At 43.3% G+C, this 24,093-nt stretch overlaps 1 protein-coding gene and 1 long non-coding RNA gene across 3 annotated transcripts; both read right to left on the reverse strand.

Moving 5' to 3' along the window:
- Window positions 1-7,808: 7,808 nt before the first annotated feature.
- Window positions 7,809-12,937, reverse strand: CBLN2 (cerebellin 2 precursor). The gene is made up of 3 exons (XM_040264351.1): window positions 12,581-12,937; window positions 9,749-9,868; window positions 7,809-9,522 (listed from the first exon to the last, which is right to left on the reverse strand). The coding sequence occupies exons 1-3, from the start codon at window positions 12,935-12,937 to the stop codon at window positions 9,325-9,327; spliced, it is 675 nt and encodes a 224-aa protein (XP_040120285.1). The 3' UTR covers window positions 7,809-9,324.
- Window positions 12,938-12,959: 22 nt separating this feature from the next.
- On the reverse strand, window positions 12,960-16,053 carry LOC120880932. 2 transcript variants are annotated; one of them, XR_005725159.1, is made up of 4 exons: window positions 15,371-16,053; window positions 14,717-14,878; window positions 14,252-14,296; window positions 12,960-13,070 (listed from the first exon to the last, which is right to left on the reverse strand). It is a non-coding gene; the product is annotated as an uncharacterized LOC120880932 (long non-coding RNA). The 2 variants fall into 2 exon arrangements; XR_005725158.1 differs by lacking the exon at window positions 15,371-16,053 and having other exon boundaries at window positions 14,717-15,091.
- Between the last annotated feature and the right edge of the window lie 8,040 nt (window positions 16,054-24,093).

A 24,093-nucleotide genomic window follows, 5' to 3' on the forward strand; every position in this document is an offset into this window, starting at 1 on the left:
AAGATATTTCTTCAACCAGAGGTTAAGCTTAAGCCCCATAAACAACTTTAGGGCCAATTGCTCAATACGAGTATGGCTTATTTTCTTCTTGTGCTCGATTTCTCACTTTTTACTCTACAATTCCTGGGAGAGTGACCTGTGTCCTTTATAAAATATACAATCTTGTTGGGAAAATGAGCCATTTGTATTTATATGTCTGAGTGTTTTATGTTGATCTTTACAAAGTGTTCTGACAAGAAAAAGGAAAAAAAAAATGTTTCCATTATCATTTTCTGCCTGGAAATGATGACTCAACATCACAAGAGTCCAAACCTGGGTATTTCTGATATAAGAATCAGTCCATTTTATAGAAGCTGTTGCAATATTTCCTTATGATTAAAATAAAGCCGTTTTTTTGCAGAGTGTAAATCTAAATTGTCTTTTTAAAAAAACCAATGCATTTTACTGAAATAACTGTGATGGAAACACTTATGATTAATCATGGTGTACATAGAGTTCTTATTTAACAAATTGATTTTCACACTTTAGCTCTCGTCCTGAAATGCATAATAAATTCAAAGTTTAGAGAATAGGTTATGAAGTCAGAAAGTTCAAGATTGAAATCCTGCCTCTGCGATTCATTTGCTATGAGACCTTGACCACATCATCTAATTGCTTTAAATGATATTCTCATCATCTCTAAAAAGGTAATAAGAGTGTCTACTTTGTAGGGTTATCATAATGATGAAATGGAAAGATAATCACAGAGTACTCAGCACAGTGCCTCACACATGCAAAGAGTTAGCACTAAGGATTATCACTAACAGCAGTGATGACATCATTCTGCCAATACAGTTTCTGCAGTTTTTCCCTTAAATCTGAAAGAAGGACTCCATTTTTTCATTTGTATTATAATCTTCATATTATGTAAGTAACTAATAGACCCTTGAAACATGATGGGGAAAGAAACTTGGAAGGCCATCAGCTCATCCTCTTGTATACTCAATTTTTTTGTGGTTATGTTCCAAAGACATTTGAGACATGAACAATGGACCTCAGAAGTATTTTCTTGACCTCAAAACACCAAGGAATCTTTTTGAAGTTTTCAGACTACACCATTATGTCGATGGGCATTTAGCACAAATAAAGCCACATTTTTATCTTTCCATAACTTGATGTAAGGGAATTCCCAGAGGCCTCTCTCTGGAGCTTTTTTGCATACTAATTATTCAGTGTTTCAGATCACAGCAGCAGCACCATCTATTGGGGAGTTTTTCCTGAAACAAATGTTTCTGCAATTTTGCAGGATAATATAACAAAATACATTTAGGTTCCTTTCAAGTTTCCATTAAGATGAAAAGTTTATTTTAGTAAATAATTTCTTCTCATAAACATGCTTAGGTATAGGTAAGAATCTTAAGTAATCACTGTTTGGTGCAGTACATTTTTAGTTTTTTTTTTAAAGAGAAAATGAAGTATTGAAAGCAATAGGCCTTTGGGGAAAATAGGTCTTCTCTAATTATCACAGTCTGATGCCTGCATGCCTTTGCCTGCTAATGACTAGGGAAGATGCGGCCATTTCCTTTAAAAATCCAGCTCCTCATCATTCTTGTGTGCCAAGGTAATTTAGATGCAATGGATGAATAGCAGATTAGGCCATGATCCACTGATCATAACTTTCTGTTGGATTTATAGCACCAGATGGCTTAATTATTCTCAACAGTTCTCAATCTCTGTCTGTCAGGGAGACCAGATGTAATTTCTACCTTCTGGTGAAATAGATCCGAAAGATTGAAGACAAGAAATAAAGTATGAAATACAGACCAAGTGATTGAGGTAAGAAGTTAGTAGAAATGACTCTACGAACCCAGACAGAGGTACCCGAGTGTATCACCTTCCTCTTATATGGAAGTGAGTTTTCATGGATGGCATAGCTAGAGGCACTGGGAAGGCATTCTGATAGCAGGGAAGTTTGGACTATAAATATTTCAATCTTCACACACACAGGGACACACTTATGTGTCTCTTTGCAGAAATAAAACATACAGAATCTTATGTTTTCACCGGTGCCATTTGGTCTTACATTTATCTTTTGTTTCTTCTTGTTAGATCTTTATTTGTTAAGTTAGTATCTTGTAAACATGCCAAAGCACTAGGTCCCCCATCCAGTCTCCTTAAGAAGAACTTCACATCATGCCTTGCTCGTATCCTGCTTTAGCTCTGTCTTCTGAGGATTTGAGTCATCCTCGATGCCAGTTCCCCAATAAATTCTCTACGTGAGGAAAGCAGAAATATAACTGTACAAAGGGTTATGCAAATTTAATCTTCATGTGCTAAGACAATGGAAATTTCTTGCATCTGGTCTGTGCCACTTTAATACCTCCAAGGTTAGTTCATGAGCGCTAGACTGCCATCAGTTGGCCAAATATCCAACTATGTTCACCGAGGGAGGCAAGGTAGTGGCTGGGAGATCAACTGATGCTCAGCATTCAGTGTCCATGCCAAACTCACATTCTCTGCTTCATGTGTGAAAAATGTAAATTACATTATTAACTTTAGTAAATACGTATTCCCGTTTCCAAGGTCGCTCTCACACCCACCCCAGCCCGCCCCCTCACCATCAGTTTAACTGGATCTCCTTCAGGCTAGTTGTGAACACTATTTCCAACAAAGGCTAGCAGCTCTTGGCACACCCTGACTGTGCCTTTATTTTTCTGTCATTATCTCTAAGCCCACTGGCCCCTAGGCAGCAATCTGAAAATATTTTGGAATGAAAAAGAAATATCTACATCCTGTTCCCAAAAGAATCAATCATTTTTTTAAAAGAAATATAATTGCTTTCTCCACTGACAGTTTACAATTCCAGAATAAAACTATGCTATGACACCTTGTCATGCTTGGCAACATGAAAAAAGACAGCATCACATTGTCATGACTAAATTTGTTGTTCAGTGATAAACTTCTCTCTGGAAGGATACTTCTATGATCTAGTAGTTATATGACTAGATCATACAGGACTATAGTGCCCAACTCTTTGTGACTCCATGGACTATACAGTTCATGGAATTCTCCAGGCCAGAATACTGGAGTGGGTAGCCGTTCCCTTCTCCAGGGGATCTTCTTGACCCAGGGATCGAACCCAGGTCTCCCGCATTGCAGATAGATTCCTTACCAGTTGAGCCATCAGGGAAGTCCCAGTTATATAACTGTGGGAAAAAAAGTGATTCAGAGATAAATATTAATTCTAATGCTAATTTTAAAACTGGTAGGAATCTTCAAGATCCATGTAAAAATATGGCAAATGAGGACCTTTAGTAATAAGGAGAATTTGCCCAAATTTTTCAGTTGATTTAGTTCTACTTTAGACATTATTCTCGAGTCAGTTCTGTAACAACAATGCACTAGAATCACAATAAATGCTCTTTATAATACAAAACCAAGGAGATATGAGAATGCTCTGTATCCCACTGGACTTGAAATAGTAACAGATTGATACACGTGTGCTTAGTCACTCCGTCATGTTTGACTATTTGTGACCCCATGAACCATAGCCTGCCAGACTCTGTCCATGGGATTATCCAGGCAAGAATACTGGTGTGGGTAGACACTCCCTTCTCCAACGCATCTTCTCCACCCAGGTATTGAACCCAGATCTCCTGAATTGACAGGTGGATTCTTTACCGTCTGAGTCACCTGGAATGCTCAAGTGATTGATATAATTATTTTCAAATGAATGAGATAATACTTAGACAAAATACTCAAATCCTGCAAATATGCAAACATTCAACAACAAGGAATTTTTTTCCACCACCTAAAATGAATTTAGAAATCGATGTTCCTGAAGAATGTGAAGGAACAATATTCCACGTTAAGGCAGTGCTAGTCAGGTTGCAAGACTGGAGTGGCTCATTAAAAAGTAGCTTCCATCCTGTTCTGATTGAGCCAGTGCAAAGCGGCATTCTGACCCTGGGGAGTCCTGCTGTAGGCATTAAGAAAAGGGAATGAAGATTTCTTTTCCAAATTAAGTTGTCAAGGAGCTCATTTACCCTACACAAAGAGTGTATGTGGGCGAGCTGATGAAGATGATGATTTATGATGCTATAGACACTGAAGTGATTCTGGTGATGGAAACCCACAGCAAAATCCACTTAGGAAGATAAAACAGAGCTCCTATTATCTGTAGGAGGTAAAACCACGTGGCTTCTGCCCTTACAAATTTCAAGTTACCCTACTGGGTTTGGGAATGGAAGGAAAGCTCATTTACTTAGAAGTCATGTTCTGGTATAATGTTATTATACAGACATATACATATCATTTTTTCAAAAGATCACATTCATTGGGTTTAAAGGAATTTTGAGAAGACTATTGTTTTCCTTTTTTCCAGGGGGTATGTGAAGGCTGAATCTTACCAACCACATCAGGGACAGCTGTGTAACATATAGACTGTTAAAATATCTAAATTGAGTTAATTGTAGCCCTCCATTGCAAAAGCAATAAACATACTTTTCGTGAAATCAATCTGTGAAAATTATGCTTTAAAAATCTAGGCAAATACATAAACAGATTTGACAGGTGACATGTGACCATCATCTGTTAATATCTTCAGAATGTTATCAATCAAAAAAGAATCAAAAATTGAAAAACCATAAAACCAAAGTGGAAATTGTATTTTAACTCACTTCAGTGCTTGCTCCTTAAATGTCAAGAAAATTAATTTTAAGAATCTCATGAGAATTTATAGGCTCTGATCTTAAATTTTAGTGTGTGTAATATCCCATTTTAGTTAGCAAAGTGCTAGCTTTAGAAATAAAGTCCCAATGACAAGTAAACTCCTACATAAGCAAGGCAAAAGGACAAAAACTCATCATAGTTCTGTGGTTAATCTAGTTTCACATTTTTTACAAATGATTTCACAGAGTGCACAGTAAAGCCTTTAGAGTGATTCAGCATAACTTGCGTCTAGGAGTTCCATAATTTATTTACACCACCTAAAATATAATGTAATAGAGCCTTTCATTCTAGTGCAGCTATGCAGTAGATTGTTATATGCTTCCTACCCTGTAGAAATATAAACATTAACTATTTATTTACAGCAACATTATCTTATTGCAATATTTATTTCCTTATAAAAGACTGCAAAATTATGGGGTCACAAATTGACAGAACACTCTTAGCTCTTTTGGTACATGAGGCATGCTGGAACAATCCATGTTTTTGTTTGGCTTGTATAAAGTGATTCATCAAATTTTCACTCACATATGTCTAGATTCCAGTAAAATGTAGCCAATGTATGTAGTTTATTTTATATCACTATACTAAATATCAGCTGTATACATTCATGTATTTACAGGCAAACCATATACATATAATAGTTACTATATGTGTGAATTGATAACGATTTCCTTGATAAGGTGATTTTCAAGGAAACATTACAAACAAAATAAGGATTCAAAGATTTGGTTTGCTTTGTATATGTTTTCTAACTCTTCTGATGCATGAAATAACGAGATTTTGCTTAAAATATTTTTTCCAAACAAGTAAATCTATGTAATCTCTACAGGATCCCATGAGCTTTCGTGCTAATAGTCAATGTTTGTATCACTTTTACTCTGGGCACCTACAGTAAGTACAACCTTTAAAAATGGAAATAATCTCATTATACATTAATATATATTACAAAAATCTAAGAATGCAGCTAAAGCTAAGGAAGTACAGATATTAAACAGTTTCTCAGGCCCTAAAGTTGAATCTTCAGAATTCTATTTCAAATTAGAATTTAAGTTAAAAAATAGTATTGTCTTAAAAAACATTTACAGTTTAAGAGCATTAACATTTATCAACTAGAGTAACTTATTATAATGTAGTAATACTGGAACTTCATTTTTTACTTGTGTTAAAATGTTAATTGTATATTTGTATAAAATATTGACTACATATTTGAACAGAAAGTTTGGCTTGAGCCACAAAAGATAAATGGCATAACTAAGAACTGAAATTAATATGAAAATGTATAGATTTTAATATGCTCCTATTGTCATCCTTTTAAAAAATCAAATTAGACTTCAATATAGTGCTGTAATTTTAAAAGGCTCTTGAGAATATGGAAATTTCTCATATTCAAGTGTCCTCCTGTTGAGTGTTCATTTTATATATACTTTTCATAAATTGCATGTTGGAAAATCTGACTTACCAGAAACACCCTCCCTCCAGTCTCATACCTCTTTCTATCATGGTCCCCTATGGTTGTGACATTTCTTTCTGATCCTCACATAACCTTGGGGGGAGGGGAGAGGGTGCAGAGGTGATGACTTCACTCTCCAGATAGGAAAACCAGCTCAGAGATGGGGTGGCTCAAATCAGGCTGCAAATATTATAGACATCCCTTTTTTCCAATTAAAGATACATTTCAAATTGTGATCTAACCTACATGTTTTTGTAGACTATACACAGGAACTTCATGTCCCTCAACATTCCTCAGCCAAACACAAACTTGGCAGGAGCAGCAGATGATCAACACCTTCAGAAACTCTAATGCCCTGGCTTCTTCCTAATGTAGCTTTTGGCATCCATCTCAAAACAAAACAAAGCAAACAAAAAAAAACAGTAAAGCTTTCCTTCCTAATATAAAATCAACTCCTGAAATATACTTATTTTTAGACAGATCAATTTAATAACTTATTTATTAGGCAGTATACCCAAATGACAACCTATAATAAATTTATAACTATGAGGAAATGTCTATTACAAATTAGTAAGCAATAAAAATAACAACTCCTCGTATATATTTCAGTCTCTGACGTGCTGTAGCAGTGTGCTGTCTCCTACTGAGGGCTGTCTGCTCTTTGTTTAAAACTGAACAGAAGGTTAGGAAATGAAGGAAAGAGGGCTAAATAACTGAGGGCAAGAAAACAGAGGAAAATCTTTGCTACCATCCTGCTGTGTGTATTACCAGCATTAATAAACAATGCTCTGGTCAGAATTACGTCTTCTATTCAAAGAGCCAAAATACCCCAAATGCTTTTTAGTTGATGTTTTTTGTTGTTTTTAACCTTACACAATGTAACAGCATTTTTATTCAAATCAAATTCTGCATCCTGTTATATTCTTTCTTCAGTTATGGCTAGCCCAACTGTATTTTTTCATGTATAAAGTCCCCATTGCATTCTTATTTGAAAATGAATCCCACCTTCATCCATATCTTACAAACAACTGATGCAATCTTCAAATGAGTTTCTTGTATACCTGTGCTCTCTGATTGAAATATTGGATTGGACCATGTACTACACTGAAGATTAAATGTGATAGAAAAAAAAATAAATGTGATAGAAGCAGATTGATATCCATAACATCTTTTTAATGCTGTCTTTTTCACCTAATACTGTTAGATACTGAAAGTGTTAGTCACTCAGTTGTGTCCAACTCTTTCCAACCCCATGGACTGTAGTCTGCCAGGCTCCTCCATCCATGAAATTCTCCAGGCAGTACTACTGGAGTGGAGTGGGTTGCCATTCCCTTCTCCAGGGGATCTTCCCAAGCCAGGGATGGATCCCTGGTCTCTCACGCTGCAGGCGGATTCTTTAGCATCTGAGCCACCAAGGAACCCCTTGTCACTTAATGCCTCCCCCTAAACCTTTCTGTGTGAAAAATAGATATTTAAGGATGCACTATCCATCTGGACCCCAGCAAGATACACATAAGTTAGTGTGTGTTCTTCTGTGTATTTTCTAAACTGTAAACAGTATGGGTTTGATTCCCCATGCTCCTGAACCTTGGCCTTTCCTTACACGCATTTTGAGAGTTGGGAGGTTGAGCTGGAGGGAGAGAGCAAGCCAGACATCAAACCCATTTATTTGGAATCTTAAATTATGACTTTTTATCATCAATATTTTGGTTACATTGTTACACAAAGGACAAATTAACATCCGGTTTGAGGTCTCTTCTTTGATTGCTTTGGGATCAGTGCCATTTCCTTGGCGAAGGAATCCTGCACCCGTCAACTCTCAGCTGTGTTTAAATAATATTGTTGTATCAGGTGCCAAACAACGAGAATTTGGGAAACTGCTTCTAGGGAGCCTCTGCCAGTAACCTTCAACCACTGCGATTTTCATGCCGCTTCCCCGCCAGGTGCTCGCGGAGAGTGCCTACACCCTCTGCCTGGGCAGATCAGAAGAGGATCCCGAGGGGGAAGAACTAGTTGGTCCCGTTGACTCTGAGGCACCTGACCGTGGTGTGCTCACCCGGACGTGGATCCAAAGGGGCAAAAACACGCTGCCAGGAAGACCCAGTTGCGCTCGGCAAAGAGACCACGTGATTGGGAACTTGGTCATCACAGCTTCCGTTCTCATCTGACATGATTCAGGCCACCCAGCAACATCCGTCTCTTAAAAGTATTCCAAAACATAAAAAAAAAAAAAAAAAAAATCCAGGTTGGTACTTCCAAAAGTGTCTCTGAGAGAGTCTCTTTTAAAGAATAAGCAGAAATGTCCGTCTGTCATTTTCACTTTGCTCTACCTTCCGTTTGGTCTCATCCAAAATACACAGTTATTTTTTTTTTGTTTTGTGTTGTTTGGTCTCCTCCAGAAATCCAACACACATTTTTCTCTCCCCACCCCTGCACAAAAGATAAAAGCAGGGGTGAGGAGGAGGAGCTGTGTGTGTGAAGAAAAGTAAAGCTTCTTGGGGGGGATGGGGGAAAGAAAACCCGCACACACACATACACAAACAATACAAAACAAAAGCTGCAGTCCAATCGTGCAAAATTTGCTTCTCCAGATAAAGCACTTCTTGATACAATGTCCCCTTCCCCCTCCCGAGGACTCCCATCCACCCCGGGGTGGGGGAAATACAGCATTAAAGTGAAGCCATTCTTTTTCTTAAGGCTGAACAGACACACAGAGAACACGTTTCAAGGGCTGTCGTATGGGCAGTGAGTGGTGGGGCTCTTGCTTTGAGCCCAGCCAGCAGCCTGTGATCCATCCCGGGGTCTGCGGCACCCCTCCCACGGGGCTAACAATACCACGTACAAACAACAGAGGAAAAGTCAATGGTCCCGACAATGAAATCCCGTATTGACTTTACAATCACAGGTACAAATTGCTCAGATCGATCTTTCATTTCTCCTTAAGACCATGTCGTCTAAAACTCATTAGGGGCCGGGTCGCCGAGGAATGGTCAATATTCAGAGAAAATGCTGGAGGTTCCGAAGGAAGCCGCTCTTCTGTCACCACAGTCCGATGGAGGAGGATGGAAACAAGTTGTCCTGTTCCAGCAAGTTTGGGGGGTTGGGAAGGGTGGGTTCCTGGGTCCAGACAGCCGTGTCCCCACTGTCCAGGGGAGGCTCTGCATTTATAGTGGGAAAACCAAGAAGCCCGAGAACGTAGAGTACTTCCAGCCCCCCATAAGGTTGCCCCTCTCCAGTTTGAGGTGGACTTTATCCTCTCTCTCCATCAGCAGCAGGACGCCGTTGCTGGCCGCTTCTCTGGTGACGTCCTGGTCTCCGGCGAACGCCGAGATCACCGGGTAGCCGTTCTGCATTAGACTGACCTACAAGGCAGAGGGCAGAGCTCAGCCGATCACAATGGACCCCACTCCCATCTGCTTCTTCTCGTCTCACCCACCCCCTACCCTGGTCACAGAGCCACATGTCCAGGGGAGCTGACCCAGAGGACTGAACTGTTTCCCAGAACCCGGCCAGGCCCCCTCCCTGACCCCATAGAAGGCGTGACTATTCGTCCAAAGCCAGGAGGGTCCAGCTGTCCAAGTGACCCACCTGGATGGTCTGTCTGTTGTACACTTTGACCACGTGGAAGCTGAAGCTATATATCCCTTTTCTCGGGGCTACAAATATACTGGAGGCAAGATCAAAATGGTTGCCAATATTTACTAAGACCTGGAAAAGAGGAAGGAATAGGGCACACACATAGCAAGCCCCTCTCAGTGTGTTTCTATCAGACTCAACAGACCACCCCCAGCGGTCCCTTTAAGAGCTGCAGGACTTCCAGCAGCAGGTGCTCAGGGACCCGGTACCCCTCACCCCCCAGGAAGCAGGCAGCCCCCAATTAAACATCCTGCAGCAGGAACTGATTTCCTAATGGATGGTCCTTCAGAAGGCTGTCTCTCTGGAGAGTGTAATATATTTATGTGTTGACAACAATGGCTGCACATTGCGGCTGTTGTGGGGTGGGGAAGAAAGATAACACAAAAGACAGTCTGGTAGGTAGATGATCTGTAAACTGAGACTGTTCGAGGTCTGTGGGATTCTGGGGACCTGAATGAGAAGCTTGGACCAAAACAGAGCTCTGTCCTGAGCAGGAAGAGAAAGGGTGGTGAAGTAAAAGGCCCATTACCTGAGTTAAATTCCATCAGATAAAGCTTGGGATGAGCTCTGTGTGCTTCTGGAGGGAAGGGATGGTGTGAGGTTTTGTCTCCCAGCCCCAGGCACTGCCCCTGGCAGCACACAGTAGGTAGGTGTTCAATAAACACTGCTAGGTGAACGATCACAGTCCAAACACTGGCTGTGCCCATCTCCCCTCACTTTCTTCCATGTGAGGTGTCTAGTCCCTAAGCTGGGCTGTGACCTCATGCTCAGAAGCATCAGTAACCACCCGGAGAGGGGAGAGAAAGGCAGCCTGACACCCTCAGCTCAAATTCCACAAAGTGCAAGAACAATGACAAAGTGAGCCATGAGACATGAGATCACGTGACCCTCCAGATGCTATTTCTCCAATAAAAGATGGATGGGAGTGACTGGAGCAGAAGGTCCCCCTTTACGAACAGATTTCCCTGTCAAATGTTCAAGGTTCATCCCTGTCTGGACCCCACTCCTCCTCACCCACAAACGCACAACCCAGTTAAAATCATGAAATGGCCCCGCCTCGTGTTCTCATTTTTTAAAACACAGAGCCCGCAACAACAGCAGAGCCCGAGATTAGAGACCCTGTCATCTGTTCAAAAAACAAATTCGAACCATACCCTTGGCTGTTATTTCCTACACACTCATTACAGATGGATCACACGCGGGCTCCCGGCTCCCAGAGCCATGCCACTGGGAAGGCTGGGAGGGCTGGGGAAGGAGCCACATCAATTCTTCAAGGAGCTCTGAACACACTTGAGCCCCTCTTTGACTGCAGGGCTCAGAGACACTCAGGCGCTGTTGTTAAAGATGGGGAGCTTCAAGATACAAGTCCTCCTCCCTCTGAGGCTGTGTCCCATCTGCCTTACAAGTCTCAAAGAACCAAGCCTCCTCCTCCAAGCCCTTGGTGCTGCTCCCAACTCAGTGACCTCAGCTCTCTCACCTCCACGTCTAATTCAGGAAACTGGTAAATTCAAGGCCCTGCTGTAGAGGAATGAACACCCACCAGCCCCAGAAAAGCCGGTTTCAATTCCTCCCTAACTGGTGCATGACATCATTTCATCTGCCCTGTCATAGCTGGCTCATCTATAAAATGAAAATCCTACTACTGCTTACGCCATGTACATCACAGAGTTTTCTTAACACCCAAATGAAAGGACGATGTATTATAAAAACACTGTGGAAACTAATTCACCGTCTGCTTTCAGTTCAGTTCAGTCGCTTTTGGACATAATTAAAATAAATACGTGCATGTCTCATTAAAAAAAAAAAAGATTAAAGAGAGACATCCCTTTGTACACACCTCTCCAAATTTCAAATACATAATCCTTAACAGGGATTAAAGCAAATGAAGACATTGGCATAAAATGAGGTGTTGGTCTGTGCAGTTGGGTCCTCACCCAGGTCAGCAAGCTGGTTAACAGACAGAAAGGGACTCAAACAAGTGTGCTCAGTGAGGCTGGAACTCCAGGAGGGAGGTGTTGTGGCCAAATGAATGGGATGATTAGGCAAAGTTTGGAAACCACTCTAATGTTTCCTGTTTGTTTCTGAAAAACAACAGAAACCAAGGTAGGGAGAGAGGGGAAGGTGAGGACCTTTAATCCTGGGCAGCAGTGACCCAGAGAAGGGACTGCCAAGACCTGATCACATCAGCGGCCCTTCGACCTGCTGTGTTTACATGTTGCTTTGTATATACTGCATTTGCCACAGATCGCATTTTATATAATCACACTGTGTTTCCTTCTGTTTCTGTACAACCATGGCTGCTATTTCCCCACACTCTTCCCCACTTATTTCTCTTGAAGTTAAGCATTCTCTCTAGGATCCATTCCGAAATAAACAGTAGGTACTTCTCTGAGCCCGGGCTGAGACCTTCGGAGAACCTCCACTCCCCCAGGGGGTTAGCGAGGAGAGTTTAAATGCACTCAGTCTCTTAGTGGCCAACGAGGGGGACAGGAGCCCACCCCCCCGCCAAGGACGGCCCCAACTCCACCGAAAACCAGTTTCTCTTTGGAAATGTCCATCAGCTCTCTTAGCTCAGCGGGACGCCCAGCTCCACAGGACTATCGGTCATCCGAGTGCCAACCGAGCTGATGAGTTATTGAGCAGCGACAGGGTGAAAAGGAGAGCTCACGGGAGAAGGGAGAAAGGCAGGGCAGAGGGGAGGGGAGAGCCCGGAGCTCCGCGTCTGGGAAGCCGGCCACCCAGCCACGCGCCCGGCGGGAGGCGAGGGCAGGTCCGCGCGCTGACCTGATCGAAGTAGATGGTCATGGTGCGGTTGCTCATCTCGGACGGCTCGTGGTTCGTGCTCCGCGTGGCGGAGAAGGCCACCTTGGCACTGCCGGAGCGCACCGAGATGCCCAGCGAGGAGGTGACGGCGCCGTCCGCAGACGGGCTGGAGTCGCACACCACCAGGCACTTGCCCTCCAGCACGATGGGCTCCGTGTCGTTCTGCGCCCTCACCGGGCAGCCGGCGGGCAGCAGCAGCAGCAGCAGGGCCAGCGCCGCCCCCAGGCCCGAGCCGCAGCCGGCCGGCTCGCTCAGCGCCCCCCGGCGCTCGGGCATGGTCTGCGGCGGCCCCCCGGGGCCCCGGCCGGGCGCCGGCATCCGGGCTGCGGGCGCGCGGAGAGCAGGAGGGCGCGCGCGAATGCGCGGGGCCAGGGCGAGCCTCCTCTGGCCTCGGTCCCCCGCTCTGATGGTCAAGGCCAGGGTGGTCCTTAGAAGGAGAGCGCCAGCGGACCTGTCAGGACAGAGAAGCCAAACCCCGAGACGGGGGATGAAGCTGCGTTGGAAGGAGGTGCGGGGAGCAGTCCAGGCGGCGCTCGGGGCCTCTCCCGGAGGCAACCCTCTGGGCCCCTTGCACTGCTACCCTCTCCCCGACTTGCACAACAGGTCCCGAGAAAGGACGGGCGCCCCGGCCCGGGCAACCCTGGAGGCTCCGGGGGAGGGGCGCGCGCCGGGGGTGCGGTCGGGGCCGGGGCTCGCCATGCCGCAGGGCCTCATCAATAATGACAAGGTCGGGGACCCTCAGGGACGCGCTCCGCGCCACCCCCGGCCCATTCAGCCCATGGCAGAGAGGGGGACTCAAGACGCAGGCAACGGAAAAATCCACTGAGCCTTAACCGCTCTATTTTCAGCAGCATTTTTTTAAGCCACACCAAGAACCCCTTTTTCTCTTCTCTGCTTTCCTTTCCATTCTCTATTTCTCCAACCTAGAGTTTTTTGTTTTTTTTTTTTAAGCAATACATTTACACAAGATCTTAGCCGTTTTCCACCCAAAGAACAAGTCCCCAGGAATCTCCTTAGGGTGAATAATAGGATTAAGACAGGAGAAAAAAAAAACAAAAACAAAAACCCTAAAGACAGGGACATCCTAAAACCAAGCAACCGCTTCCCACGTCCCGGCTGTCGGCTGCGAGCCGCTCCGGAGAAGCCCCTCGCATCCCCCTCTCTGGAGCAGGACCGGAGGTTTACGGCGGTGGGAACCCCAAGCTCGGCTTCTCTGCAGCTTTTGTTTCCAGACTCCAGGGGCTCCTCTCCCGGCCAGGAGGCAGCCCTTGCCGCTTTCTGCCAACTTACGCGCCTGTTCTCACTTTCCCATCGGGCCCCATCTTCCCCCACTAAACTAGGCAGATCATTTCAATATCCAGTCGAGAAACAAACAAAAAAAAAGGCAAAGAAACCTCTCAGCTCGCCGCCCACAGCCGCCGAACAACTCCTCCGGCTGTCCAAACAATCTTTCTAAGAAGAGACAAGTTGTTTCTCCACGGGCAGCCTCCCTCCTCAGCCCCTGAACAGGACGGTTTCCAGCAGCTCTCCCGCTCTCCCCGCCCAGACGCAGACCCGCGACCGTCCTCGTGGAAACGGACGCACGGATGCGGGGAACGCGCGGATCGCAGAGGGCAGGTCGGGTCGGGTTACCTGGAACATCCATGACGAGCGAGCTCCGCTGTCCGCCAAGTTTTTCTGCTTGGAGAAGACGAGCCGGAGCTGGCGGGAGGAGACACCGAGCGCGACCCTTCTCCCCGCGCGCGGCCAATAGCCGCCCCGCCCCGCCGCGCCGCGCCGCGCCGCTTTCCCGCGCCGGCCGGCGCCCCACGCCGCGCCCCACCCCGGACCGGCCGGCGCCCTGCTCCCGCAAGCCCCGCGCCGCGCCCCACCCCGCGACCGCCCCGCGGTCCGCACCGGTACCTTCCGCGTCCGCTCAGCCCGGCGCCCGCACTAGGTCCGCACCGCCCGGGTGCCCGCAGCTGCCTCTTTCCACCGACCCCCTCGGTCCCAGCCGCTCCTCCCGCCTCCACACACCCCCGCGCGCGCCGCCTCCTCCCAGACTGGGCACCTGCGCCCGCACCCCGCCGACCCCGCACCGCCAGGTCCCGCTCTCACCCAAACACCCAGCGCGCAATCTTCCCAGACGTCTATTAGGCAACCTCCAAAGCGCTGGCCGCTCCTCTTCTTTTCGATTGTTGCTTTTCTTTTCCAAATCCCCTCCAAGTCTTAATCCCGAATAGCGCGATCACTTTCATAATTAATGCGTAAAGCAGTTTTCTTTAAGAAAAAAAGAAAAAGAAAAAATGAGGACTGGGATGAAGAGAAAGATCTTGGAATATCTTAGTGATGCAAAAGCTGTGGTTCTAGAAGCTCCAGTGTGGCAACTGCCAGGTCTGGGCAAGGATTAGAGGCGTCTCCGCCTGGGTTTCCGTGTCTGCTCCTCTGGACCTGTCGGCGCGCGCTGGCACCCGCGCTTCTTTATTAAAACCCCTGCTCTCAGCTCTAACGACCTGGGGAGACGCGTAGGGTTTCGGAGCTGCGCCCTGAGCGCGGGCGGGCGAGAAGCGCAAGCACGGACGCGGGGCGCCACCTATGGGCGCCGGGGCCTCCCTGCCGCGGGGTCGGGGACGGTGGGGACAAGGATGAGGTATGCGGAGCTCTTCCTGGACCCCCACAAAGCAGCCCGGGCCTCTGCAAAAATGTAGCGGTAGGAATCGATCTCTCCGGTCATCCTGCAATGCCCAGCCCCTGAGAAGGTGGAGCCGCAACCTTGCTTTGGCAGATCATCTGTTCCAACAACTCTACCAGGGTGATTTAAGCCGCAGTCAGGTTATCGTCGCTTATCTTTGTCTTCATAACCTTTGCCAGGACCACTGGGCTGTGGAGTCCATGCTGCCCTTAAACAATATCTAAATGGACACTCTCTTTATAACCCGACCTCTAAAAATGTCGTTAAAAAAAAAAAAAATTCTCCGTCCTCTGACTTGCTTCGTATGCCTTTGCTGATAGGCTGTTCAGGAATAAACTGTAAGTGGGCCAATGCAGTTCAGAACAGAATGGAAGTCTGTCTTATTCCTCCAGACTTCACGCCTAACCCTCTGTCGTTTGAAGAATTCAGCCAGGGTTCTGGTTCCAGCCCATAACATGGGTCTTTGCAGGTAGAGGGTGTTCAAGGCCTCGGTTCCCATAGGCTCTGGCGGGGCTCCTCTTCCCTGATTAGAACTGCCGGGGTCTCATCCCTGAGCGCTGGAGATAAAACTACTTCACATCAGTGCAGCCAAAATAGATGCGAAGGAAGCAAAGAGAAACCGAAATTGCATATTATTTATTACCTGAGAAAAGATGTTTAGTATGGTAGTAAAATATGATGAAAAAAACTTCTGAGCCAACTGTTTGTACTTAACGTACAAAATAGAATAAAATAACCCCCAATGTATTACCCTCCCAAGAATATTCTCTGAAAGTGAAGTACTTTGCTTCAACAACAGGCTGGTCAGATGTACTGGACTTTGTCAGGAAACAATTTACAGAGCCCCCATATCATGTAACTATTTTATGAGTTAAGCACAGTGGAAATTGTTAACTCTTATTCTCTTATGCTAGTACTGCATCAATTTCACAATATCTTGTTGTCAAAGTAAGCACAACTCTAGCCTTCCCTCATAGAGAATATAGATTTGTGTGCAGACCTAAGTAGCAAAGGACTCTAGGTCTGTGAAAGAAATGTGAGCTTAGACTGATAATTAGACCAGTTTGGAGATACTAATTAAGTAACAATGCCTCACACATCCATACATCTTTAAATAACAACTCTATTAAGCAATTCTTAAATGTTAGGCTATAAGCATTTGGTTTGGCAAATGCAAATCTCTTTGAGGGGAGTAAAACCAAACCTTTTTGCTATGTGGTAACAAAAATGCTTAAATTATATAAAAAAAATAAACCTCAGTCTATATAGTTGATTTGATTATGGAATTAGAGCAGTAAGTATCCTTCTATACTGGGGAAAAAAAACCAAGTTGGGTTTAAATTTAAATTTGAGATTATTTTTAGAAGCAAGTTAGTAATTGTGAAAAGTAGCAGATTGATCTACCAATGGTACATCAACATTATTTTTCACTTACTAAATCATTGTTCTATCTATAAGGAGACATTTAGGTTATCTCTTTGTGATGGAATTTTAGCTTATAAACAGGCTGAGAAAGACTTGCAGAATATAACTAAAATTTAAAAGTGAAAATGCTTTCTGGTTATCACAGGGATTACCTTTTGTCTTTCATGTCCATGCTACTAGTAACTATAGTTGTTACTATTACAACAGCAAACTCTCTACTCTCATATTGTCCCCATGGACAATAAAAATATCTGTTGTTGATTGAGCATCTGTTATGTGTTAGCGCACTGCTTTCTTTATCTAGGATGCAGCATGTAGTTTAACACCCACAGTCACCCTGGAGTAGACAGATGGTCACATACAGACCAAGAGGAAAGTATTTTATTGTTAAAAAAGGGGAGTGGGGGAGACCAGGAAAATTTAAGAACCCTTTCTTTCATTTGTCCTCAGTATTTATCTATAACAGACCTTACATTTGTTTTCTTTGTGTAGAACCCTTCATTGAAAACCATCTTTAGCTTGTGATATCATCTTTTCTTGCTTATTTAACTTAATGCATAATATTTATGATTTTATCCTACATAAATATGTGATCAATAGAATATACTATATATTTCATAATATTGAATGTGAAGCCATATACATACTTGATGCTAAAGCTGAAACTCCAATACTTTGGCCACCTCATGCAAAGAGTTGACTCATTGGGAAAGACTCTAATGCTGTGAGGGATTGGGGGCAGGAGGAGAAGGGGACGACAGAGGATGAGATGGCTGGATGGCATCACCAACTCGATGGACATGAGTTTGAGTGAACTCCGGGAGTTGGTGATGGACAGGGAGGCATGGTGTGCTGCAGTACATGGGGTCGCAAGGAGTCGGACACAACTGAGCGACTGAACTGAACTGAAACATAAATATGTATGCATTATTTTTATTTTAAATTTATAAAGGAATAATTGCCAAATACAATTGTATGTATTTAAAGAGATGATTGCATATGCATATACATGAAGGACTGATAACCATGATAAAGATAATAGATCCATCACTTCCCATAGTTAACATAGATTCCTCTGTCATTTATGTGATGAGAAGGCTTAAGATCTATTTTCAGCAACTTTTAAGTATACAGTACCATGTATTAACTAGAGTCACCGTGCTATAATTTCATGCTCTAACCTTCTCATCTTATAACTGAAAATGTGTGCCCTTTGACCTATATCCCCTCATTCCCTCCTCCCCCCAGCCCCTGACAACTACCATTCTGTTCTCTGTTTCTATAAAATAAGTTTTGTTTTGTTGCTGTTTTTTTTTTTTAAGATTCCACATATATCATATAGTTTGGTCTTTCTCTGTCTGACTTAATTTCCCTTTAGCATAAAGTCCTCCAGATTCATCCATTTTGTCACAAGTGGCAGTATTTCTTTCTTTCTATGGCTGGATGATATTCCCTTGAGTATAAATACCTGATTTTCTGTATCCATTCATTGGTTGAAGGACATTTACGTTGTTTCCATGTGTTGGCTACTGTGAGTAACGCTGCATGAACACGGGGTGCTGAGAGAATCAGAAATGTAGCAGGATGCTGTGGTACTCCCCCCACCTCAGTCCTCAGCCTGCCTTTTGTCTGTGGAAAAACTTCAGGCAAAACATAATCGGAGAAGTGAGAAAATGCAGAAATGAAGGAAAACAGTCAAAGGAGACCATATATAATGGTTTCATCATTGAGCATAGTCAAGGACCTTTAGTTCCTCTTCATGGGACATAGACTCTATTCTGAGCCATCTCCTGTGAGCTGACTTGTAGAGACTAAAATCCCCACCGGGTGGAAGATGTTAACGGCATGATGACCAGCCTGTAGCCATGACAGAAGCTGCTGCAGTTCCGAGAACTGGCCTCAAAGATACGGGAACAAACTGGCCTTGGGGCTGAAGAATAACTGTACTTAAAGCAATCAAGATGATGCTGGCCAGACCACCACGTGACCGATTTCAGGATGACTGTCAGAGCTGACGGTGCTGTTGCGAAATGCAGTTCCCTTCCTCCAGCTCTAAGAGCTCTAGCCCCCGACTGTCAGTGGAGGGGGAGTTGGCCTTTGGGCAGGAGTCCACCCTATCCCCATCCTCCAGTTGCCAGCATCCAAAATAAAGCAAACTGTCCAACTTTCCTTTCCACCAGACTTGCCTCTTTATAGACTTTCGAGCGGCAAGGAACTGAACCCCACTTTCTGATACAATACTGGTTTCATTTTATTTGGATATACTCCTAGGTGTAGGAGTGCTGGATCATATGGCACTTTTATTTTTACTTACTTTGGTAAAAATAGAATGTTCTAAAATTATTCATAAATGCATTTCCAGTGTGGTATAATGCTATTCTAGAACATTATTAAGATGTGGAAAATAATAATTCTAAATGTTACACACTCCTTAAGTTATACATGCTGAATTGTAAAGTATATATAGAAATATATACTCGATGTTATGTGGGTACTTTAATGAATTAGCAACATAAGTAAGAATCTTTAAAACTTGAAACCAGTTCTAATTCAGTTGAACAGATAGACCTAGGAAAATTGGTGTATAAGCAGTTGATTTGTAATTTTTGACTGGAATTACTAAATGATCATAATGATCTCATCAAAATCGCTAAAAATATGTTGACAGAAATCCCAGATAGGCTGAACTCAAGTCAGTGAAAGCAGTTTGCATTATGCAGTCATATTATACTAAACAACTTACCTCTGCCATTCAAAGAGCGTATTGACCTGTTCTGAAGACAATATACTGGCTGTCTTTTTCTGACATACATTTCAACATTTAGCAAAGATTCTTAGAAAATGTAATTAGAGAAACATTTGGCCACAATGTGATCCTATTTCTCCAATGTTACAAAGTGAATGTATTGCAATATAAAAAATACTTTTTATTCTAGAATGCCTTTAAACTGAAAAAAATAGTCTAGCTATCTATTTAGGAGTAATATGAGGGTTTTTGAGACTTCATGAAGAAAAGTTATTGAAAATATGCAGAGTATCTTATTTTCCTTCATGCTCCTTGCTTCTTAGCAAGGCATATCCTAAAATCAGTAAACAAGGCAAATTAGTGACTTAATGGGCTTCTAATATTTGAGATATGGTGGCCCAGCAGATATAGAAACTATTGGTTGGAAAAAAGACAAATCATCTGGATTCTTTTCAGCTATGTCTCATTGTCTTATATAATCCTGATATCTAATTTCTTCTATTTTATGGTAGGAAATGTCTCTGTTGCTTTACCAAATTGGGTCAAGTGCTTAATGGGACTCAATGTAATCCTATCAAAACTGAAGTATTTATAAACAAGGACGCCTTTTGTCAACTCTTATTTCTCAATAAGATACATATTATTGCTTGATGAAACTTTCTTCTGCAAACTCTTGCTTAAAAGTTTCTATTCCTTTAGAAAGTAGCAAAGAATCATTAGCATGTAGCTAAAGCACTTCCTGATTTTTTTAAAAGGCTCTTATAGTATAATTGTGTGGCTTTCCTTTTAGAATGAGCTACATGTGTGTTTTCAAGGCTCTTTGTAGTCAGAACATTTTGAGACATGTCATATAGTTTGACCTAGAAACTGATTTCAAAATAAGAACATGCCTGTGTAAGAAAAAGAAAAACTGATTGCTGTCTTGTACTTTCTGAGAATTTCTATAAGGTCATAAGTCAGTGCATCTTTCTCTCCAATGTCCCTCTATAAGAATAAGCTAGAAAAACATAGTCTAGCTGTTCAAATTAAGTCCCCCAATCCTGGAGCTAAGCACTTTAAAGAATATAAGTGTAGAAATATTTTGCTTTTCTGAAATATGTTTTATTTTCAAATTGTCATTTAAGGTAGAGGATATTTGTTCTTGGGCTTCCCAGGTAGCTCAGTTAAAGAATCCACCTGCTAATGCAGGAGAGATGGGTTCGATCCCTGGATCAGGAAGATCCCCTGGAGAAGGAAATGGCAACCCACTGGAGTGTTCTTGCCTGGAGAATCCCATGGACAGAGGAGCCTCGTGGGCTACAGTCCATGAGGTCACCAAAGAGTCAGACTCAACTGATTGATTGACTGAGCAGGCATATTTGTTCTTACCAGAGAATATGATTGCATCCTCCAAAAACAACCGATCCCAGGATATGGCAGAAATAAAAGGTTGAAAAGTTGGGGGGTTAGGGAAGAGCCATCTGGTAGGTTCTGTTGGAAGGAGCTGTGAGACCTGAATGTGTTGCTCCGGGGTCAGCAGACACCTTAGTGCCTCCTTGTCTCCATCTCCTGGCTGAGGACCGCTAACCTACCTTCCCTCACTTAGTGACCTGAGATCAGGGGTCCTTCTCACATGTACCTGCAGTGAACTGGATTGTGTGTGGGAATGTTTTAGCCCAGCACAGAGGTAATGAAACTCAAGCATGGTCTAGACCCAAATACAGCTTTGTACTCTTGCCTGGAAAATCCCATGGATGGAGGAGCCTGGTAGGCTGCAGTCCATGGGGTCGCGAAGAGTCGGACTCTACTGAGCGACTTCACTTTCATTTTTCACTTTCATGCATTGGAGAAGGAAATGGCAACCCACTCCAGTGTTCTTGCCTGGAGAATCCCAGGGATGGGGGAGCCTGGTGGGCTATGGGGTCGCACAGAGTCAAACACGACTGAAGCGACTTAGCAGCAGCAGCAGTACTTTTTCCATGCTTAATATTGACTGTTGATCATGAGACTATTTGGAAACAGAGCATTTTTTAAAAATATTAAGTAAGCCTTGTTTCACAGAAAAGTTGCACCTTGCCCAAGCTAAGACTCACCAGGGATCCCTTGGGTGCTGTCTCTCTGATGTAATCCACTATAAAAGCCATTTTATGCTGATCAGAAGTTTTTCAGAAAAATATGGCTATTTTCTGCACAGAGGTCAGACTGCAAGTACAGATATATCTAAGAAATGTTTCTGGACCCAAAGATGAATGATTTTGCATTTGTGGTCCATAGCTGCCCACTGCCCACCTCCCTCATGTACTTCTTCAGCATCACTCACCAGGCTCTGGGGGGTGTACATAAGAGCAGATTCATGGGATAAAGGAGGAAAATGAAATTAAGGAAGGGGGTCGCACATGTCCACAATTCCCAAACTGTGATGGGCACAGAAATCACCTGGACGTCTTCTAGAAAATGTGCATTCTGAATCACAAAGCCTTGGGTGGGACCTGAGATTCTACATTTCTAACAAGCTCACAGCTGAAACCAGCTCAGCTGGCCTGCAGACAGCCCTCAGAGTAGCAAATATTGATTTCTCCATTCTTATAGGGAATTAATCAGCACCTGAAAAGTGTTCTGAAGATTTACTGTTAAGACATTTTTGAGCAGAACATGGTTAAGTAGAATACGTGAAACTCACATCAAGAGATGGCCTGGTATCAAATAATAAACTTGGAAGTCAGTATCCTGTAGTGTGATTATATGGCTTTTTCATTTCCTTCTTGCCTGCTGAGGCTATTTTTTCAAATCTGATGAGCCCTATTCTGTATGCGTTATTTCAAAAATAAAAATATGTGTTAAAATCACATACTAAATAATTTTTGATTTCTTAAAAGCTCAACTTTGACAATACAACTTAAGGATAAACAAAAAATAGGAGAGACAGCTTTCTAAATGCATTTTTAATTGACAGCTAGGGACTTTTTATCATCCTGTGTTAAGATGGCATGGACTTCCCAGGTGGCTCAGTGGTAAAGAATCTGTCTGCCAATGCAGGAGACGCGAGTTTGATCCCAGGTTCAGGAAGATCCCCTGGAGGAGGAAATGACAATGCATTCCAGTAATCTTGCCTGGGAAATCCCGTGAACAGAGGAGCCTGACAGGTTACAGTCCATGGGGTTGCAAAAGAGTCAGACATGACTTAACAACAAAACAACAACATAAGATGGTACTGCTGCTGCTGCTGCTGCTAAGTCACTTCAGTCGTGTCTGACTCTGTGCGACTCCATAGACGGCAGCCCACCAGGCTCCCTCATCCCTGGGATTCTCCAGGCAAGAACACTGGAGTGGGTTGCCATTTCCTTCTCCAAGATGGTACTATTAGGAGTTATTCCATAATGGTCACAAAAGCGGTTTCAGCTCATTTGCTAATCACTAGATGAACACACAGGTTGGGATGAGCATTTTCTGTTGGGTTTCTGTGAAATGCATAGGAGCTCTCTGTCTCCAGAGTCCAGCGTGTTATGGCTCCTGACGACAAAAGTGAAGGGCAGACTGAGTTTAATCCTGGGATCTGCTAAGAACTGGTGAGCAGATACAAAAAAAAATGTTCTCCGGGTTTTAAGATCAATATCTTCTTTATATGGAATGTGGTCTCTGTTGACTCACAACCAGAATGTTTGCAAGTTAAAAATTAACTTTAAAATAAGCAGAATGTGGGGCAAATGCATCCCTTGGCAGGTTGACTAGATTTCTGTTTGATAAATCATTGTTCTGATTCCTCCCGATCATCTTAGAGAAAGCATATAGATTTCCCTTTAGGAGCCTCATCATTCCCAATAAGCACAAACATTTGTTAAATTTCTGTTATATCTCAGGCACAGACTATACTGCTTCATTTCCCTGGAAACCATAACCATAGACATTTAATGAGTCAAAATACAAAAAGTCAGGAAAAGTGCTGATTTATCTTCAGTGCTGAGAGATCAGCGGATGCAGGGATAGTGAAGTTTGAGACCTGACATTGTCGTGTCAGGTCATAGGGAAAACAGGCTTTGCAAAAAGAAACGCAAGTGTTTTCATTAGTGAAGGGATATTAATGTAAATTTCCTAGATTCTGAATCCTAAGCAACTAGACATATTCTTCAGTTCAGTTCAGTCACTCAAGTTGTGTCCGACTCTTTGTGACCCCATGGACTGCAGCACGCCAGGCCTCCCTGTCCATCACCAACTCCCGGAGTTTACCCAAACTCATATCCATTGAATTGGTGATGTCATCCAACCATCTCATCCTCTGTCATCCCCTTCTCCTCCTGCCTTCAATCTTTCTCAGCATTAGGGTCTTTTCAAATGAGTCAGCTCTTCACATCAGGTGGCCAAAGTATTGGAGTTTCAGCTTCAGCATCAGTCCTTCCAATGAATATTCAGGACTGATTTCCTTTAGGATGGACTGATTGGATCTCATTGCAGTCCAAGGGACTCTCAAGACAAGTTTTCAAAAATACTGAAAGAAAAATTCATATCCTAAAAATGGCCATAACATAAATTGTGTTACCTAACAAAATGTCTTTTTAATAGGTTTTTTTTTTTCTTTCAAATCCTCTATATTGTCTTTAGGAAGCTTTCAGTATATATTGAGAATGAGATTAAGTTTCGGTTTAATTCATAATGTTA

The sequence above is a fragment of the Oryx dammah genome, unplaced genomic scaffold (genome assembly GCF_014754425.2).
Source record: "Oryx dammah isolate SB20612 unplaced genomic scaffold, SCBI_Odam_1.1 HiC_scaffold_22, whole genome shotgun sequence".
Classification (NCBI taxonomy): Eukaryota; Metazoa; Chordata; class Mammalia; order Artiodactyla; family Bovidae; genus Oryx; species Oryx dammah.

Excerpts from the sequence above, each read along its gene's own strand:
- CBLN2 (XM_040264351.1), bottom strand. The coding sequence starts at position 12,937 with ATGCCGGCGCCCGGCCGGGGCCCCGGGGGGCCGCCGCAGACCATGCCC. Across the intron at positions 9,869-12,580 it reads TGACCATCTACTTCGATCAG|GTCTTAGTAAATATTGGCAA; the intron begins GTCAGCGCGCGG and ends CCTCTTTTCCAG. Across the intron at positions 9,523-9,748 it reads ACAACAGACAGACCATCCAG|GTCAGTCTAATGCAGAACGG; the intron begins GTGGGTCACTTG and ends TCTGCCTTGTAG.